Source organism: Sus scrofa, chromosome 3 (genome assembly GCF_054392235.1).
Source record: "Sus scrofa isolate SSC_HxYL_T2T_F1_AM1 chromosome 3, Sscrofa_HxYL_maternal_Yorkshire_Landrace_v2.0, whole genome shotgun sequence".
NCBI classification, from domain to species: Eukaryota; Metazoa; Chordata; class Mammalia; order Artiodactyla; family Suidae; genus Sus; species Sus scrofa.
Window position 1 is genome coordinate 85,225,391 of NC_139385.1, and position 15,054 is coordinate 85,240,444.

At 41.0% G+C, this 15,054-nt stretch overlaps 1 protein-coding gene across 3 annotated transcripts in view; it reads left to right on the forward strand.

Moving 5' to 3' along the window:
- Window positions 1-15,054, forward strand: part of GFPT1 (glutamine--fructose-6-phosphate transaminase 1) — a 56,694-nt gene that overhangs the window by 25,237 nt on the left and 16,403 nt on the right. Inside the window, exons 9-13 of one of the 3 annotated variants that reach the window (XM_005662490.4) lie at window positions 103-156; window positions 5,107-5,212; window positions 7,167-7,330; window positions 8,584-8,679; window positions 13,201-13,298. In XM_005662490.4, the coding sequence (XP_005662547.2) occupies window positions 103-156; window positions 5,107-5,212; window positions 7,167-7,330; window positions 8,584-8,679; window positions 13,201-13,298 (518 nt within the window). 3 annotated transcript variants of the gene reach the window in all.

The following is a 15,054-nucleotide window of genomic DNA, read 5'->3' on the forward strand; positions in this document are numbered from 1 at the left end:
GTCAGATCCACTCATATATATATAGTTCTGTCTAGATATGAAAAGGATTTGTTTTTGTGATTTCTCTGACGAGTAGAATTTTCTTCTGTTGTATATCCTTAGCTAGGACTCAGATTGGATCAAAATTCACACGGTGGGGATCACAGGGAGAAAGAGGTGGGAAATGCATTCTGCATGGATGGGGAGGAATCTTATCCTCTTTTGTTCATTCTTTACTAATTCTTTGTTCTTGGAGTGAATGAATGTGCTGGGCCTCTAAAAATGTGCTTATTTTATGGGGAAACATATTTTGACATTATTTTTCTAATTTGCAGAGTATATTTTGTCTGTCTGCTTTTGGCATTTAGAAAACTGCTTTTAATAATTTGTTTCTTTAAAAAACACTGAAATTTAAGAAAATAGTGGGAATAGTGAAGTTTTTTTTCTTTGTTTTAAATTAAAATCATGTAGGATAGGAGTTCCCATCTTGGCTCAATGGTTAACAAACCTGACTAGGAACCATGAGGTTGCAGGGTCAATCCCTGGCCTCGCTCAGTGGGTTAAGGATCCAGCGTTGCTGTGAGCTGTGGTGTAGGCTGGCAGCTATAGCTCCGATTCGACCCCTAGCCTGGAAACCTCCATGTGCTGCGGCTGCGGCCCTGAAAAAGACTAAAATAAAATAAAATAAAACCATGTAGGATACATTTATAATAAATAAGATGCTAAGATTAGGAAAACAGCATTGTGCAAGGCATTTATAGATTGAACTCTGTGTAGTTATTTGAATAATTTAGCCCTACTTTTAACTGAAATATTTTTACATGGATTTTATTTTATGCATAACAATTTACTTTTAAATTTACGTTCCATATCTTGATTGGCTTTGTTTGAATTTGGAATTTTTTTTTTTTTCCTGTCTTTTTGCCATTTCTTGGGCTGCTCCTACGGCTAATGGAGGTTCCCAGGCTAGGGGTCTAGTCAGAGCTGTAGCCACCGGCCTACGCCAGAGCCACAGCAATGCAGGATCTGAGCCGCGTCTGCAACATACACCACAGCTCATGGCAACGCCGGATCGTTAACGCACTGAGCAAGCACAGGGATCGAACCCACAACCTCATGGTTCCTAGTCGGATTCGTTAACCACTGCGCCACGACGGGAACTCCTTGAGTTTGGAATTTTTTAAAAAATGCTTATTTTGAAGTTTATCTTTTCACCTATGCAAACTGGATCATTTTGCTGATATACTTAGGCAAAAAATGGTGTGTTTGCTTTAAATTCAGGCAGTTGAAACCCGTGTTATTAATGCATAATTCTTGGAAAAGATTGATCAAAGTACTCTAAACCTATTTATCTTTAGATAGTGGCTATCTAGAGCAGAAAGTTAATTCTTTAAATAGCCTTCTATCCTGAGATGTTGGACTTTATTTTCTTCCTCCCCTTCCCTACCTTTTCAGAAGAAAAACTAGTCTTTGGATCCAGAGTTCCAGATTTCTGTTAATAATTCTGCTTGTGTATATATTACTTATATTTTACCTTGTACATTGTCCTAGGCTGTTTTTAGAAGCAATGGAAGAATACTGGTTAAGGTCTTAAGCTGGAAGAAATATCTATCACAAGACAGATCTTTTTGAGATGAGGGGTTGTGTTTTAGTAACCTTGGTTTCCTCAGCTCCTGGGAGCTAGATAATGTGTGGCTTAGCAGGGTGTAGTTTGAAAAGTGCAGCCTCTTATTGAAGAAGCTTGTAAAGGGAAAGACACTGGGCCGGCTTTCGGTCTTTTGCCTTCAGGTGTAACCATTGACCAAATAAAGCGGGATGCTAATAATTGTATTCCACTTAAATCAGATGAGATAATCAGCAGATGGGAAGACATTTCACAGATTGTAAGAGTCCTACAGATATCAAGTAGTAATGTTCCTTTCATCTAAATGTGCAATGATACCTCAAATTTTTCCAAGTGTTGTTATTAGATATGCCTTGTTACTTGAAGAATAAAATAACCAATATTGCAAGAAAGAATATGGTGAAACTCAATCCCAGTAGGACATTTCAAAACCAAAGCTGGTTGTATTTATTTTAAAAATGTAGGTGCTGGCCTATCCTTTTGCCCATTTTTTTAAAAATTTCATTATTATTATTATTATTATTATTATTATTATTATTTTTTGTCTTTCTGCCATTTCTTGGGCCACTCCCTCGGCACATGGAGGTTCCCAGGCTAGGGGTCGAATTGGAGCTGTAGCCACTGGCCTACGCCAGAGCCACAGCAACACTGGATCTGAGCCGTGTCCACAACCGACACCACAGCTCGCAGCAATGCCGGATCCTTAACCCACTGAGCAAGGCCAGGGATCGAACCTGCAACCTCATGGTTTCTAGTTGGATTCGTTAACCACTGCGCCACAACAGGAACTCCAAAAATTTCATTATTATTAAAGTATAGTTGATGTACAATGTTTCGTCAAGTTCTGTTGTACAACAAAGTGACCCAGTCACATACATTTCCTTGTGCTGTATGGTAGGATCCCATTGTCCTTCCACTCCAAATATAATAGTTTGCATCCCCAAAGCCCCCAAATGCCCATCCACCCCACTCCACACCCCCCCCCCGCCCCTTCCCAGAACTCCAAGTCTGTTCTTTTTTCCTTTTGCCTGTTTTTTAATTCACTTTTTAACATACGTAAAGTTCACTCTTTTGAGGTGCAAAATCATGAGTTCTGTCAAATACAGATAGTTGTATAACCACCTCCACAATCAAGGTAAATAATTCATGCCCTAAAAAAAAGAGTTGTCCAGCTACCCCTCTGTAGTCACCCTTGTCACCATACCCAGCCCCTGGCAAACACTGACTTGTTTTATCTCTCTATGGTGTTATCTTCTCTGGGATGTCATCTTATAGGTATTATTTATTTATTTTTTTAGGGCTGCACCCTCAGCGTATGGAAGCTCACAGGCTAAGCGTCGAATCGGAGCTACGCCACAACCATAGCCACATGGGATCCAAGCCTTGTCTGTGACTACACTGCAGCTCAGGACAACACTGGATCCTTAACCCACTGAGCAGGGCCAGGGATTGAACTGACATCCTCATGGATACCGGTCGGATTCGTTACCACTGAGCGACAATGGAAACTCCTGATATTTATTTTTTGAAGTGTGGTATCTTTTTTGTTGTCGAATTTGGATGGGAAGAAATGTTTTATTTTCATACCTAAAACACACCAAATAATCATGGATTGTGGAGAATTTTGGATGCATGTTACCAAGCCCATAAAGAATGGACACATGAGTTTTTACAAGTATATTTGTGGTATTCTCTGCCATTTTGTCCATTGGTTATAAGGGCCACTGTGTCTTTGATTTCGGAGAGGCAGCAGTGGGTGATGGCTTGAAGTGAGATCCTCATTCTTTGCTCAGGAATTGAACCTGGGCAGCCTGGATGAAAACCAGGAATCCTAGGCACTAGACCAGCCAGAGGCTAGAAGTGGAATTGCCCTGATTCTTGCCCCCATTGAAAGCAAGAAAGTTCCAAGGAGGCAAAGACTGTAAAAACAGGTATATAAAGTTTATAGTTAGAAACCCAGTATGACGTGTGGGAGAGCACAGAAATAGAGTATTGATCTTTTTATCTAAGGCAAAGGCAAAGAGTAATATACCCCCAAAGGAGAAGTGAGGGTGCGGGCGTCCCCTGAATGAGGAGCGTGCAGGAGAGGGGCTTTAAATTACTTCCGTAGGACACTTCTTCCGGGTCTTTGTCTTCCTTTGGCCAATTAACCTGTTTATCTTTCATACCTGACCAGATCTAAGGCCCTCCCCTGATCTGCATGTGGAACTTTTGGCCAAGATAGATTCTAAAGCAGAGCATGGTGGGAAGGTTATCCAGACTTATTATGGCCTGGCACCCCTGCCCTTTCTGACCCAGAAGGCTCACTCTGTTTATGTGTAGTTGGGGGTCTCCCTGGTGCTGAGAATGGGGAGTACCTGACCTCTTTGTTCTGCCCAAGCCGGGCTCAGCCCCTCCTCTTGTCGCCATTGTTTAACAAGTTCACAGAAGACAAGTGCCACTTATTTGCCTTGTGCCTGTTGTTATTTCTATCTTGTAGTATAGATAGGTGGCTGATTGTAAATGTCTATCCTAAAGTCCACCGTCTCCTGCCTCAGGAAGTCTAAATACGAGGCTGGTTGCAGTTGTCTATCCTGAAGTCCCTCTGTCTCCTGCCTCATCTTGATCTTGGGAGAAAGATGTTTTTTGGTCACTGTGACATTTACATAGTCTTCAATTAATAGATATTTTCTGTATTTGGCTAATTCATCAAACTTCATTATGCTTTTCAGTTTTGGCTTTAGTTGTGAGTAAGCAAAAAGGAAAAAAAAAATCCTTCATCAACGGTTTGACAGATTGAGATGCCAGAATTCTAAAGTACCAGAATTAAAAAATGTGATCATTGCAAAAGGAATATACTTTATCTTGACTTAAAAGACGTGTTAGAAAACCCAGTTTTAAGAAAGGAGAGGTTCTGGGTTTATAGTTCCAGTCTTAGCAGGAGGTGCCACGTATGATATAACATGACTAGAGAGTTCTTTCTAAGTATTTTTGTTTTGTTTTAAAATTGGAATTCGTGTAGCCTGAACCTTGATTTGTTATGCTGATTTACTGTTAAAATCTAGAGAAGTTTTATTATGAGGTAACAAAAGTATGCCACTAGCCTTCATTTTACTTTTCATTCCACAATTTTGTTATTTTTAATGTAATTTTAGTAAGTTTAAATATACAAACATATGTATTATTTCTATTGAGTTTTTTGTATAAAGTTAAATTAAGATAGATTAGTCCTACATTAAAACTAGTGACATTAATTATTTGCCTTTTACCTGGAAAAGAAATATTACATTAAAAAACGCATAACATAGCACTGTATCTGCCACGCTCTTTGATAGTTGCTTCACTCTATGCCCTTTGTTCTTGTTGGCTTTTTGCATGGAAATAGGGTGATCTACCTGGCATTGAACAGTTGCTGAAATTATTTTGTGTTGCTACGGGTTTTTTGTTGATTTAGTAGAAAACTATGTATATGTCTATATTGGCCATGGTTTTCTACTGCTGATCTTGTTAACTCTATGCTCTAGGCAAGGATAAGAAAGGAAGCTGCAATCTCTCTCGTGTGGACAGCACAACTTGTCTTTTCCCTGTTGAAGAAAAAGCAGTGGAGTATTACTTTGCTTCTGATGCAAGGTGAGCTTCCTTGGTTGATTGCGAGAGTTTTTAGTAAAACTAATCATGCTCCAGGAAACCAACACGTTATGTTGTATAAATGTCGTCATGCTGTACAGAAGAACTTTAATTAAGGATGTGAAGGTGACTTTTTTTGGAGATGGGATTCTAGAACACTTCTTTTTCTCAATTCAGAGTATGTAGGTCAGTTTACAAAGAAGAGCTAATCTTGAGACTTGTTCCAGTATACTTACTGAAGTCATGGATTTTTTTTTTTTTTTTTTTTTTTGAGTCTTAACCCAGGTTTTGTAAGGAGATTTTTTTTTTTTTTTCGTCTTTTGTCTTCTGTCCTTTTTAGCTCCATACCCGCTGCAAATGGAGATTCCCAGGCTAGGGGTCTAATCAGAGCTGTTGCTGCTGGCCTACGCCAGAGCCACAGCAACATGGGATCAGAGCCATGCCTGCAACCTATACCACAGCTCACGGCAGTGCTGGATTCTGAACTCACTGAGCGAGGCCAGGGATGGAACCCGCAACCTCTTGGCTCCTAGTCGGATTCGTTAACCACTGCGCCATGACAGAAATTCCTTGTAAGGAGAAATTTTAGATTGGAGAGTAGAATGGCTTAGGATCATACCAATTATAATGTAATTGCTAACCTATATTGTCATTTTAGTCCAATATGGACACATATTTTTTATTCAGAAATAATTGGCATCTAAATCACTTTTATATAGGAAATAGCATTAGACTAAGACATTTTGAGAGAAAATGCAGTGGAATGCTTAGAGGCATTTATAAATGAAATGCAAATAGCAGTGAGGATAAAATGGAATCATTCAAATTGCCAACAGGTATTTGAGTCATTATTCATTGTGCCTGAAAGTAGGGGGTGTAAAGTTTGTAAGTGTATAAGGTGTGTTGCTGGTGCTAAGAAGCATTGTTGCTGTTAGTAAGTAGGTTTGTCCCAGAGCTGACAGTTTTGGCTTAAATAAAGTGGAAGTTGCAGAAGCATCCCAGCTTTTTTCATTTACCATGCATTCATATTGAACACTCCAGCAAAGCCGAGTGTTGGGCTGAGGAGGTAATGGTGAGTAAGAATAAAAATGTTACTTGTCCTTAAGGAGCTCTTTCTTAATGGGAGAAAAGACTTTAGTCAGTGGTCACCAAGTATAGAATTGCAGCTGTGACAAGAGCTACAGATGCTTCTAACAGGGTGACTTGACCCTCTTGTGGGTATATTTCTTTAACAGAATGATGCTTGAACTGAGGGTTAAGGACTATTAGGAGTTAATTAGGTGAAGAGGTGAAAGAAAGAAACATTCCTTCTCTGCAAATGGACCAGCCTGTGAGAGTTTGGGATGGATGTGAGCATGGCTGGAATGGAGAGAGGAACTTGGGTGGGAGATGAGGCCAGAGAAAAAGGTACAGGTCCTAGTAAAGCCACTTTGTTGTTTACCTAAGAGCTAAAGAGAAGCTGTCAAGTGGTTTGTTGGGTAAGGGAGAAATCTTGATTGGAGTTGCCTTTTGATATGCCTTTTGGTAGAAATGGAGACTGGATGGAGGGTGGTTGGAGGGAATGTGGGTGGAAGTTAGGAGGTTGCTGCAGTAGTCCAGCCAGGAGCTTGAACTGGTTTCTGGTGGTGGACATAGAGAGAAGCCCTGGGAAATGTTTAGGAGTTGAAATTGGACGACTTGGTGATAGGTAGACTGAGGAGGAAATAACCACTCTTTCCAGTCTGGTCTAATCTAAGTTGGGTTTTGGTTGCTGCACAGAGTTCCTTTTCTTCATTGTCCACAGTGACCACCCCCTCCTTCACGTCCCTGTAGGGAATGGCATTGGTAACAAGAAAGTTCTCAGAGCTCCTGCAGGATGATAGTGTATTTAAATTTGGTCCTTTTGTGCTAATAATAGTTTTATTTATAATAATCAACCTTGAACATTGATTGTACTGTCTCCCTGAACATTTGATAGTGCTGTCATAGAACATACCAATCGCGTCATCTTTCTTGAAGACGATGATGTCGCAGCAGTGGTAGACGGCCGTCTTTCTATCCATCGAATTAAACGGACTGCGGGAGATCACCCTGGACGTGCTGTGCAGACCCTCCAGATGGAGCTGCAGCAGATCATGAAGGGTGAGTTTTTGTCCTGTTAGGGCTCAGTGTCCTGATACAGAGGAGGCGCTCTCCTTCCTGTCCTGGAGTAGGAATCTGATAAAACAGTTCAGTGAAAGGATAACCCCAGAAAGAGGGATTGATTCTGTGGAGGAGTTATCTGCTGGTTTGACAGTACTCTTTCACACTGATTCATCATTTATTGTTTCTAACATTAAAAAAGAATTCAATTATTTAAATAGTACTTGGTATTCTTTTCTTTTTTTTTTTTTTTTTTTTTGTCTTTTTTTTAGGGCTGCACCCATGGCAAATGGAGGTTCCCAGGCTAGGGGTCTAATCAGAGCTGTAGCCGCCGGCCTACACCTGAGCCACAGCAACGCCAGATTCGAGCCTTGTCTGCAACCTACACCACAGCTTGCGGCAACACCGGATCCTTAACCCACTGAGTGAGGCCAGGGATTGAACCTGTAACCTCATGGTTCATAGTCGGGTTCATTTCCGCTGCACCACGACAGGAACTCCAGTACTTGGTATTCTTAAGATACTTTATAAACATAGTTTGTGTTCTGTTCTTTATTCCTCTCTTATTCTCTCTCTGCTCTGGCTTTCTCATATATGAAATGGGGATAATAGGACTTAGCTAATTAAGGTTGTTTGGGGGATTAAGCCCTTAGAACAGTCCTTGATTCGCTTAGTGAGTTCTACATAATGTTTGCTAATATTAACTATTATGATGATGGTGATTGTGGTGTTTGTTGTCCTTTCTGATGGGGACGTGGTGGAAAACAAGCTAATATTTATTGCATAACAGCTGTGCAATGTCAAGTCTTTATTAATCCACACTACCACACTGTGAAATAGCTATTTAGAACAGCTTATTTTACAATTAAGAAATTCCCCAGAGCCACTTGGCCAGTAAAGGAGAGAACTGTGGTTTGAATGTAGAGCTGACTCTAAAACTTAAGCTTGTCCCACGCCCCTGTTTTTCTGTAACTGCTTATTTTAGGTGCGAAGTTAATAGAAGTGTTTGTCCTCCTTCCTCGCAGAATGTACCACAGGGTACATTTACCCAAAGGGTAAAATGTCATATATGAATATTGTTCTCTATTGCAAGACCTTTTGTTTCATTTCATTTACTAAAATGATATTGAAGGAGTTTGACTTACCGTTGTATACAAATTTTTAATCCTCTGGCTTGTTAACTTTTTTTTTTTTTTTTTTTTATTATTTTCCTACAACTTTTGTTTTAATGATAACAATTTATATTACTTTAGGCAACTTCAGTTCGTTTATGCAGAAGGAAATTTTTGAGCAGCCTGAGTCAGTTGTGAACACAATGAGAGGAAGAGTCAACTTTGATGATTACACTGGTAATTACATATGAATTATGTTTCTATTTCAAAGTCTTCTATGGGGATTGGGATTGACAGTCTGAGAGTTTATTGTCCTTATCGAATGGCTATGACTGCCAGCTGTCAGTGGCGCCCAGTCCTCTTTTAAAAGTCCTTTAGTGTGTGATTCCCCTGATATGAGATATATCAAGGTTAGTCAGACTTACAGACAAAAGGTAGATTAGTGGTTACCAGGGGCTGGGGTTGGAGGGAAAGGGGAGATAGTATTTAATGGGGACAGAACTTCGGTTTGGGATGATGAAAAAGTTCTGAGATGGATGATGGCAATGGTTGCACCACACACAGTGTGAATGTGCTTCATGCTTCTGAATTGTGTACTTAAGAAATAGTTAAAGTAGTAACTTTTATGTCTATTTTACCACAAGAAAAAGTAAGGGAATGATAAGCAGTGGAGCTGAGGGGAAGGGGAAATGAAGTGACTGCTAATGGGTATGGTTTTAGGGGTGATGAAAATCCAAAATTAGATAGTGATGATGGTTGGACAATTCCGAATACACTAAACACCACTGATCAGACACTTTAAATGGGTGAATTTTATGGTAAGTGACACACTTCTAAAATGGTTATGAAAAATATAAAAAAATGGCTAGAAGGTCACATTTGGAAGCTGTTGTCAGTTATGGGAGTATTAGGGTGATTTTCCTGGCGGAAAAAAGTCCTTCAATGTACCATTAAAAACATTTATTCTTTTCAGTTCAGAAGTCCTTTTTTGGGCACCTGCTCTGTACCAGGGACTGTTCTGAACACTGAATTCTCAGAAGAATGAGACCTGGTCCCCTTGTTGGGAAGCTTACTTGTATCTCTTCAGCCTAGGTTTTCTCTCTGTTTATAAATGAGTGAAATGTGAACTTTCCAGAGGTTTTCCAGGTGTTTGCCTAATGCCTTCTGTGGTAATCCACACCTTCCTGTGTGTTTAAGGTGAGGCGAGGGTGCGGCTTGGGTCTTATTCTGGAAATTCTCTCTAGACCTTGTGTTGCAGGAGTTTTTGCATCTTGCTGAGATGAGTTTGAGATGGCTTTCTGTGGTCATAGAATGTCCATGAACTGTTTATTGCCGAATCAGATTTTCAGAACCCTTTTTCTTCAACATGACCAGTTTAATAAACAGCTTAACAAACAGGCTTTGGGCTAAATAAGGAATTTCCTCAGTGTTAGGAATTCATTTTTGAGAAATAATTTCTAATGTGCAAAAATCTTTTCCTGAATCTGTGTGTTATTTATACAGTATTAAGTGTCTTCTCCTTTATGCCACGTCCTGCTAATTGATAATGATTTGTCAGAATAAGTGCTGTTTGGTATATTTTTCTGAGCAGCAGCAGACTCTTTCTCAGCAGGAGAGATTTGTCGAAGGCTGAATTATGAATTGAACATCTGTGTGCAGAGTGCCATGCTGAACATATCAGGGACTATAGGAAAGTCATCTCTGATGTGGTCTCCTTCTTGAGGTTCTTAGAGGAGGGATGAGTATGTAATTGACTATTTAAAGAAAGGTAGAATGTAATCAGTGATATTAGAAAGACGGTTTTAATGTTGAAATGTTTAAAGCTTAATGTTGAGATTTAGAGAAAGTAGAGAATGAACTACTTTTTGTTTGTGGGCAGGGCTTTGGGGGCCAGAGAAGGCTCCATGACGTAGGCAGTTGTGGGTTTAAAGGATTTGGAGGATCTGAATAGGTGAAGCTGAGATGGGGGCGCTGTGGTTGGGTAGAACACATTAGCTAAGGGGAGACAGTGGAAAACCATCAGAAGTTTATTTGTGAATTACTATGTAGTCCAGTTTGTCTGCCACTTCTAGGACATGAAGAGCAGTAGAGAGCAGTTAAGTCTGAGAAAGAAAGTGAGAGGCACTGCCACGGAGGGCCTTGAATGCATTCTGTTGGGACTGAGGGGTACCTCCTTTTGTAGAAACTGCAGAGCTGTTAGGAAACTTAGGAGCCAGGGGTGATCATAGCTTCACTGAGGTGACCCGGGTGCCAGTGTCCAGTGGGCCTTAGACGAATGAGAGGCTGAAATGCAGTCGCCAGTTAGGATGTTGTTCCATCTGGGGTAAAGCGAAAGGGAAGGGGAGGGAAACGGGGACCAGGAGAGAAACAGGAACACTCTACGTCAGGACCCACATCCGCCTTTGTGGGGAGAGGGGGTTTTTCTTCTCTGGCCCCCTAAGCCCTGCCCACAAACAAAAAGTAGTTCATTCTCTACTTTCTCTAAATCTCAACATTAAGCTTTAAACATTTCAACATTAAAACCATCTTTCTAATATCACTGATCATATTCTACCTTTCTTTAAATAGTCAGTTACATACTCATCTCTCCTGGGGTTGAGCTGGAAGAACTGGGAGAGTATCAGGAAATACTGTTGTGGTATGGAATGGAAATAAGATTAGGAAAAAGATTTGTTTTCTAAGGAAAGAGAATGAGATAAACTTTGACACGTCCTGATTTAAAAACACTTTAATCTATGGCGTGTGTTCCTTATAAAAGTTCTATAATGTTATCTTTTTTTGTTGAGATAAGGAAAGCTCTGTCAGTTTGAGTGTCTTGCCAGAGGTCACACTGCTAGGCGTTGATGGAGCCAGACTCACTGCAGCATTAAGTGGTGTCCCAAGTGGGCTCCATCCCTCCCCTGTCCTCTAGGTGCAATTACTGCTTCTGGTGGCAGTGGCCTGCCTTCCCAGAAGTAGGCTTCTCTCCAGAGCCTCAATTCAAACCTTGGGTGACTCCTTCCAGAACTGTCCCAAACACTGCTCAGCCAGCAGGGACTACATTTGGGCTGATTTTAAGGAAACACTTGAGGCCCCCTAATCTCACCATCTCACCTCTCCGTCATTCTTGGTCATCATCTGAAATACAAGTGTCTCCAGAATCTGTTTTATACTTAGTCATCTCCAGACTGACTTGCCTCTACCCAGCCTCTTACCATTAGTTCCTTTACCCCTGAATCTTTTCAGTATGTTCGAGGCCTGTAGAAAGACACTCTAGGCAGCAGAACCCAAGAAGGAATAGTGAGAAGGCCACTGAGGCTGGAGTGACCTGGATGAGAGGGGAAGTGCAAGGAGATGAGGTCAGTGAGAAGCAGGAGACAGGGCGTGTGGCTCCTTGAAGGCCATAATTAGGAATTTGCACTTTATTCCAGAATTATTTGGGGAGCTGCTAAAATAAAGCTTTTCGTTATGTCATTTCCTACTTTACTAAGAAATGTGATATGCCCCCTTGGTATAAAGAACATAAAATTATTCAAAAATATAAAAAGCAAAATGTATACCTTGGTTCCATTTTATAACTAGTGAAGGCAGAAGAAAAGAGTGGAGGGCACAAAGCGCAGGGATGGAGTAGAGAGATTGCTGGTGAGTCAGACGTGGGAGGATGCTGCCCACAGGGGTGTTTGTTGCTCTCATCAGCCAGACGCTGAACTGTCTGGTAGCCACACAGTGCTGTGCACGATATACTCACTTAGTAGGTACTCAGAAAGTTAATTAATAATGACTTGGATGAAAATTTCCTCACTAGCCATGTGTAGAAGGGTCCATAGACAATGCACCCTTAGACAGACACATGTGGCTCTGGAGACAGAAAAACTCACTGGATCATTTTGAGATCAGATTTGATGTTTTTAAAGAATTCCCCTAAAAGGTCATTTGGGCTGTGTGTGGAGAACAGGCTCTAGGAGGTGGAGAAGAGAAGAGTTAGGCACATCTGGCCTTCATCCAGGGAGCAACACTGGACTTGGGGGATGGCATTAGAGGTACCCTTGGGAGGTGGCGCTCACAGGACTGGCTTGCACAGTGGTTGTGGAGCAGCCAAGGATGGCTCTGATGTTAGGTAAGCGGGGTGGCATCTACTGAGGTGGGGAAGACAGAGGAGAGGGGTTTATTGTGTTTGGAGCACTGTACTGGGCATGTAATGGAAATGAACATAACTAAGACTCCCCCACCCCACTCCGTGCTGGCTTATTGAGTAGAATTAGATCTGATGAAGGTGAGCATTCTTAAAGTATAATTCAGTGAGTTTTTTGACAAGCTTCCACAGTGTGGTCATAATTCCGAATAACCTGAATAGCAATCAAGACATAGCACAGATCCTTCACCCTAAAAATTTCCTTTGGAGTCATCCCTTTCCCCACCGCCAGCCATCAGCATCTACTGATCTGTTTTCTGTATCCCTATAGTTTTGCCTTGAAGATAACTTTTAATCTAAACAGAGGAAAGTAAAGAAAAAAGACCGAGTAAGGTCGAGTGTGTAAATATTGTAGTTGTGTGGATGTGTGTGGGGGTGAGGAATGTTAGTTACAAGTTTGGAGTGACCAGTTAAGTTGTGGCTTATTTAATTTACTTTTCAAAACTAGAGAGAACTGGCTTCCTAAGAGGAATATGGAAAAAACAGCAGTGGTGTTTCCTATGAAAAAAGTGGACGGTTATTAAAAGTGACTGCCTATTTCACATGCTTCTTTCCTAAGTAATTATATACACAAATTTTTATTTCAGTGAATTTGGGAGGTTTGAAGGATCACATTAAGGAAATCCAGAGGTGTCGGCGCTTAATCCTTATTGCTTGCGGAACAAGTTATCATGCTGGTGTAGCGGTAAGTGGCTTCTTAGCATTTTAGTTGCATTTATGTTGGGTATTAGAAGATATCTGCAGACAATTAGGACTGCCAGTAACACACCAGGTAAAACTATTTTTTGTTAAAACATCATGTTTTCTTTTTGTATTGTGAGGACAAAAATCAAGGTTGGGGGCAAGGCAATTGAATAGCTGCTTGGAATTATTTCTCAGTGGATCATCCGCTTTAAAAAGGTTCTTAGTTACACAGGTAGACCGCCTGCAGCTGACCTCATGAAAGGCAGAGTGGAAAGTTCTTGTGCCATCCTGGCCTAGAGGTCCAAAGTCTGTGAGAGCAGTCCCGGGCTTTGCGCATCATTGTTCGCTTGCCCCAGACAGGTGGCTGTGTGAAGCTCAACAGGATTTACTTGGTAGGCACGTTTCTGCAAAAAAGGGGAAGTCTTCTTTTTGTTAGACTTTGTTCTTTGAATTGTTATTTTGGAAGTTGAAATTTTATATCGAAGATGTGTGTTGGTTTTCAATATAGCAGCATAGGAATTTAACTGTCTTTTATTGTAGTAAATTAGACCTACATGTAGTCTCCCTGTAATGAGACGGGTTATGTGCTGCTGATGTCAACTCCTCTAAGTACAGAAGACCCTTACACACTCACTTTCTGCTTTTAGGATTGATTTCCAAAGTTACCAACAGTTGTTTTTTATTTGCTGGGGCGTAGATATTAATTATTCACACTTGGTGGGAGCCATTCATTTGCCTAGTGAGTGAAACTAGCTGGTCACCCAGCCCTTGCATTTCAGCAGGCTTCGTTCTTCTCTAAAGCACTCCCTTTTCCCTCCTCCCCTGGCGGCCCTCTCCCCGCACCAATTACATGGTCCTACAAAGGAAGGTCTGCAGTTTTGAAGGGAAGAGTTGTAAGAAAGTGATTGTTTGGAGCATGGAACGGAAAGAATGAATTAATGACATTAGTGTCCATTAAGGGATTGGCTAATTTAGTAGTGGCTTAGATCTGTTATTGAATGAGCCCTCTATTCAGAAATAAAAATTTTGATTGTTTCATCTAATGCTAAGCCTGAATTTTGGGGCATAAATTATATAAAGAATTCTCTAATTTGAGAAGATGTAAGGGTTTTATTTTGGTTAATGCTTTAGACTACTATAGTTTTCTTTTTTTTTTTAAGGGCTGTACCTGTGGCATATGGATGTTCCCAGGCTAGGGATTGAATCCGAGCTGCATCTGCAACCTGTGCTGCTGCTTGTGGCAGTGCTGGATACTTTGACCCACTGAGCAAGGCCAGGGATCGAACCCACATCCTCATAGATTTTATTAGTCGTGTTATTAACCTGCTGAGCCACAACAGGAACTCCCCAAGACTAATATATGCAGTTAACAAATATTAGAAATCCTATTTAGTTTAGCATACAAAACCGTGTCATTGAATTAATTCTGTTTAGGGTATCAACCCCCTACTCTGCCTTCCATGCTACAGAGTTTTATAGTGAGCTTTCTTTTTTTTTTTTGGTCTTTTTGCCACTTCTTGGGCTGCTCCCTCAGCATATGGAGGTTCCCAGGTTAGGGGTCTAATCAGAGCTGTAGCTGCCAGCCTACGCCAGAGCCACAGCAACGCAGGATCGTTAACCCACTGAGCAAGGGCAGGGATCGAACCCTCAACCTCATGGTTCCTAGTTGGATTCGTTAACCACTGCGCCACGACGGGAACTCCTATAGTGAGCTTTCTTAAACAAGATTTCTAAAATATATTGACTTTATTGGGGGA